This window comes from Ammospiza nelsoni, chromosome Z (assembly GCF_027579445.1).
Source record: "Ammospiza nelsoni isolate bAmmNel1 chromosome Z, bAmmNel1.pri, whole genome shotgun sequence".
NCBI classification, from domain to species: domain Eukaryota; kingdom Metazoa; phylum Chordata; class Aves; order Passeriformes; family Passerellidae; genus Ammospiza; species Ammospiza nelsoni.
In genome coordinates this window covers 55,251,032-55,257,031 of record NC_080669.1, presented here as the reverse complement: position 1 = coordinate 55,257,031, position 6,000 = coordinate 55,251,032, and the positions used below count along the sequence as shown (strand labels likewise).

At 43.2% G+C, this 6,000-nt stretch overlaps 1 protein-coding gene across 1 annotated transcript in view; it reads left to right on the top strand.

Annotated features, from left to right (window-relative positions):
- The first annotated feature begins 1,198 nt into the window (after positions 1-1,198).
- The window catches only part of NDUFS4 (NADH:ubiquinone oxidoreductase subunit S4), a 47,552-nt gene continuing 42,750 nt past the window's right edge, over positions 1,199-6,000 (top strand). The window contains exon 1 of the mRNA XM_059492901.1: positions 1,199-1,347. Coding sequence (XP_059348884.1) covers positions 1,262-1,347 — 86 coding nt within the window. The 5' untranslated portion in view covers positions 1,199-1,261. The remainder of the gene's footprint in view (positions 1,348-6,000) is intronic.

The following is a 6,000-nucleotide window of genomic DNA, read 5'->3' as shown; positions in this document are numbered from 1 at the left end:
TAAAAATAATTTCAAGAATACCATCTATTTTCACCATCAGAACCAGAAACTTTTCAGTTCTTCACAATGTTGCAGATCATCCTCTAACACTGCTTCTGCACCATGTGTTTTTGGAAACTTTATGTCATTTGAGCTTTTGGCACCGAACAGAATCATACTTGACTTCTGATTTATAGCCATCTGTCTTCAGCCGCGTACACAGAACCCTCATTATTGTAGGGCATGAGTACTGTTATTTGCTTCCAGTTTACAGTTAATGCATTATAAATTCGACTCCACTTCAAGAGACCAGCGGTTGTGTCAGTCTTCCTTGCTATAGGAGGTAAGGCAGGAATTGGTTTAAAAACAGAAAAGAACTCCTGAAAGTGCCACAGTACCATTAGAAGCTTCCTTATCTCAGCGAACTAAGAATGTGAATCCATTTCAGACAGCAAATCTAAGAAGTATGCTTTTAGCAGGTGCAAGAAGATGCACCAACACTTTCAAGTCTTTGTACAGAGTGCACCACTTTGTCAGCAAAATATAATGGGAAAGAATGGGGCCAAAATGACCTGATCCCACAGCTTCTGTACCCAGGACGGAGGGCTCCAGGCACAGGGAACCAGCCAGCCCAGACACCTGCCCTCCCTAGGGCTTGTCCTGCCATCCATAGCCACAGAATCTGCAAGTTAAGGGTTGGAACAGATCTTAAAGATCATCTAGCCCCAATGCCCCTGCCATGGGGCAGGGACACATCCCTGGTTCCATAGTCCAGGTTTCTGAAGGCTTTATATCCAACCCGGCTTTGAACACTGCAAGGATTAGGGAGTCCACAATCTCCCTCGGCAACCTGTTCCAGTAACTCGCCACCCTCACAGTAAAGAATTTCCTTCTAATAGAGAACCTAAATTTCCTGTCTTTGAGCTTCTGCCCATAAAGAAGATGGTGTCACAACCAACGCTGCCAGAAAATGTTTCTGGGCCAAACATGTAACTGGGAAAAAGGAGGCCTGCACCCCAAACACCCGAGTGTCGCCTTCCCGGAGCTCCGGACATCAGTTCTGCTTTCCCACCAGGCCAGCAGCGCACTTCCCTCCTGCCTCTGCCGAGCCCTCTCCCCACCGCTCTCCATCCCAGCCCCGTTCCCTGCCCGCCCTTCCCACCGCCTCTTCCCGCCGCCTCTTCCCGCCGCCTCGTTCCGCCCTCGCCTTCGCGTTTCCTGTCCGAGCGGAGGAGGTTTGGCCCTGCGGCGCCGCCGTCTCCCAGCGGCTGCGTTGAGCATCATGGCGGCGTCTCTCTCAATGTCAGCGGCGCTGAGGGGCCTCGTCGCCAGGAGCGGAGCGGCCGCGGTCCGCCCGCCGCCGCCCAGGTAACGGCACCGCGGGCTCCCCGCCGGCCGCCCGGGGGGCACCGCCACACCCCGGCGCCCGCGGGGGCTCGAGGAGGCCGTCCCGGGCCTGGACCTCCGCCGCGGCCGCCCGGGGAGCTGCGTCGGGGGGCCCGCATAGGCCTCGACGCGGGTGGGGGGCGGCCAGGCTGGCAGCAGGCGCGGGGCCGGGGCTTCCCTCGTGTCAGTCCGTGCGTGTCCTTGTCTGTCCCTGTGTGCCCGTGCGTGTCCTTGCCTGTTCCCGTCTGTCGGTGCGTGCCCTTGCCCGTCCTTGCTGTCTGCCTCGCCGTGACCGCCCGCCCAATGTCCTTGCCGTGCCCGGAGGTCGAGTTCTGCTCGTCACGGCCTCTCTGCTGGGGAGCGTCACCTCGCCAGCAGTCTTCCCAGAGATTTGCACCCCACTACATTCTTTTCTATCGTGTTGCATTTCCTCGCCATCCCTTTTTCGAAACAATGTTCCCTTTTTCAGAGGCTGAATATATCTGGTTTTTCGCCGATTTTCTAAAAATAATATTGGAAATGTCTTTATAATCTTAGGTGGCACATTGTTATTTGTTTCTTTAATGCAGAGACCTGTGTTAGAAGTCCTGTACGTGACCCAACCACGAGTTGAAGATGCGTGCATGTTGTTACTGTTGTGCATCTCACAGGCCCAAGGCTTGTGTCAGTCTAGCCAGGACAAATAATGTAGCTCACTGCCTTTAGTTGTGTTTTGGAGGTTTTGCTCTTTGTGCTCCTTAAGTCTTTAGATATTAACAGATACAGGTTTGCTCTAGTAATTTAATTTTTTTTAATCTCTTGGGGTTTTTAAATATGTGTCTATAAATATGTGTCTGTGCCTATAGAAACACGCAGAGAAAACTATATGTACATGCAGAGCAAGAACTATAGATCTACTGTTTTTGCACGTTTTTATCCTCTGACTTTCCTATTAGATACTGCTGCCTTCTTCCTCCTAAAATGGCACCTGTTTTATGGTGTTGAAGGTTAATTGTCAGTCTCTTAAAAATGCTTTGAAATCTGTGGGTATGAATTAAGGAGTTGCTCTGCAGCAATCCAGAAACTTTTTGTTCATGTTCAGCTGTTACCTTCTGCCCTTCTACTCCTCTGGTATTGACAGAACTATTGCCTGTCCCATGTTGTGAATTGCATCAGTCAAGTAATTCCGGCTAAAAATAATTTTGTTTGTTGTAAAGTCTTGCCATGCTATATTTCAAGTAATTATTTCAGAAAAAAAATAGTAGGATGTATCAGGGCTGGGTATGAGAAGCGTATGGAAATGTGAGGTAGGTACACTTCAGTTGTGATTTCTTCTTTGAAACACTGAGTTGGATTCCTTGCTTGCCGCAGAGAGTGAAGAAAAATTAGTGTCCCTTAGCGTTTTCAGTAAGGGGGATGTTGAGGAGAGTGGCCTGAGTGGGACTGAAACTTATGCTTCACATTCTCTAGGACGGTGACCTGATCATAGGTGGGCAAGTTTCTTGAAGAAGAAGGAGGGCATTATGAGTTTCTCCCGAAGTTTTGTGCACAGTTTTGTAATCCCTGTTGTTAGAATGAGAAATTTTCCATGGAATAAGGAAAAGACACTTCAGAATAAGATTGTTTTGACAGTATGAGGGAATGTTTAGGACTGTCATTTATTGTATAAGTTTTGCAAAGTAATTATTCCCTGGTGAGGTAGGCACTGAAACTTAAATCTTTTTTCAATTACTGTTTGATATAAAATATCTTTATATGAAAAATATTTATATGAAATTTTATTCTTAACCAGCCTATGTAGTCTCTCTACTTGGGAGTGAGAATCAGCATACATAATTACAGAAAAGCATTTAGGGTTCTATGTTTTAAATTGAAAATGTCTTCCTACAGCTCATTGTGAGGTGATAAATCAGATAGAAGTAGACAGGAGAAAGTGTATCTCTTTCTTTTTCACTTTGTATTGCTTCTCGTGTGCAAGTGTTTGTCTTCCTTTGATACATACCCTATAATCTTTCATGCAGAGCATGTAATTCTTTGTATTTCATCAGAAACCTAAATAAATTTATGTATACAGATAGATGCCTCAAAATTTGCCATTGTACAAGTCTCATTTTTGGCTTTGGTGTCTCACATCTCCTGACCTCACAGAATTGAACATTTGCCAAAGATCACTTAAGTTTATTTTCCAGCTGAAGTGATCGGCACCTATCCAAAAGACTACTTCTTGGAGAAGCCAGTAGCTTGCTGCATATCTTGCAGTTGGATATATAAATCCTGCAATACTGGTTTCCTTTCAGAAAAGTATTTTGACAGATGCAATTTGGTACAAGGAGTCTCTTTGGCAGTAATTGTCTGTCTGATTTTTTAGTGGAGTAATCTCTGTCATTGTAAAACTGTAGAAAGAGTGTGTTATTACCAGTGTGCTAGATGTGTATTTTAAGTAAATACAGGTGTTACAATTACTAACAATAAAAATTATCGGTGTTCTTAGGAGATGACCTAAGAAGATTCTGGAACTGTCAACTGTGAGGGCATTTGAATGACTGTTATATCACTCCAGGCCTACACTTTTGTTTACTTAGATTCAGAGTAAAGTTTGACTGTTTGGTAAAACTTAATGCAAGTTTCATGTTACTTGCTTAAATTAGGTTGTGAGAGTAATATATCTTATTGTTTGGACTGCAGGATTGAATTTTAAGCATTCAAGATGTATCTTTATTTGCAGTGCATTTTTCTGTAGATCTTTGCGTGTGAAACTTCTTATAGTGCTCCAGTTTTCAGAAGTTCAATTAAATTATAATGTGGTCACTTCCCAAGAGTTACAAGAGAGATTCTGTTCTGATTTCTGTTAGTGATATTTGGTTCTTAGAAATTTTATGACATCATCTAGCACAAATACTGCTTTTATTGGGACATACTTAGGCACTTTAATGTACACTTGCCCAAGCTGCCCAATGATTCTAAACTGGTACTGGCTTTTTCCACAATATGGACATAAGTGTTCAGTCTGAAATTAAGAGAACATGCAGCAACATTCCTCATATCTTTATGAAATCCTGAGTGCTTGTTTTAAGTCACTTAAGCAGTGGTTACTGAGTCCCTAGATGATTGAGAAAGTAAAAGTGTCTCCTTTACCCAAAAACTATTTTGAACCTTTCATGCTGTAAGATCTGTAAAGTTTTCAGGAGGCTTGAAATTATGTTGAACATGCTCTCACTAGTTTGACCTAAAAGATTGCAGTGTTTCCTTCCCTTAGAAATATGGACAGTTGAAGCTGGAAAAGAAAACGTCAAACAAATTCCTGCTGAACTGGGAATCAGATATTTGTTTCTAAGACACTTCAGAGTGTTTTTTTTGAGAAGCCCTTTCTGTCACAATATATTTGAGTCAGAATTAATTTCTGTTGCTGTAGAAGAATGTTTTGTGTGTAGGTGTAGTATGGCCACATGCTCTCTGCATTTCATAATAATTTTTCATGTCACTTTTTAGTGGTTTTTCAAAATGTGTTACCTTCCTCTTGTGATGCTATTGTAAAGACTCTGAGTATGACAGCAAAGGTTTTGCTGGTTCATCACTGTTATGGGTTCAGGAGGATGCCCATGCACAAAAAACTCAGGACACAGTAGGAATTGCAAAGCAAGTCAATTTTGTTAGTCACTTTTTTTGCCCTGAATGTTTGAGAAGCTGCCGAGTAGGAGGAGATGGAGCGTGGTGCTCAGTCAGGGCGGGTGGGTAGACTGTGCACCTTCAGGACATCCCCTGGATGAAAATAGCATGCATCATGTCCTCCTCTCCATCTACCCCAGAACCACCCCTTGTATCACCTCCTCAGGAGCGGCCAGTTCCAGCATCATCTCATGCAGGGCCAGCGCATGGGATGAGATCCTAAGAGCCCATGTTCACACCTCCATGCCAACAACAGTTTTATTGTGTGTTATTCCCATTTCACGGGATGAATCCCACCAAGTGACTGATACATAGTTTCATTACTGAAGGTTAGTCTTACCAACTAATCATGACGTCTTTTGCATTATCCTGTCTTCCCGTACCACATCAGACAAATATGTCAGGCCTTAGACTTGTCTTCTGTCTCTGACACAATCATAAATGGATATCTGAGGTTATGAAAGTAAAGAATTATGGACACTTGTGTAGTACGAAGCCTATTATTCAGTAATTTTCAAAAAATTGAGGAAATCAGGGATGCCATTTATATCTCAGTTTTCAGTTACTGTCTTTATAAGGAGTCTTCCCCCTCAGGAAAAAAAGGGAGTAGCCATTTTTGTGGCAAAATAAGGACTTCTAAAACAGAAATAACTCCTGTCTTAATTTTTTATCCTGTCCTTCCATGAAAAATAGAGAAAATGCTTACTAACTTAAAAAAATAATAGTTCTGCAAGATAATAGCTTACTCTCTTGTGTTATTGTTTGGTTCTTCTTCTTTAATGAAATAATATTGACATTTTTCTTGCATCTCAATACCAAAGCACACGTTAAAATATGGCTTAGTAGACTTTGCGGAGCTAGGTGTGGGTAGAGACCACAGAGAGCCGTTTAAAGATGTACAAAGCCCTGACTGGCTAACAGAAACACTATATCACCAGCGTTAGTGGTAGCCAGTGTGAAGTTTCTGTCAAGTCTGGAATAAGCAGCATG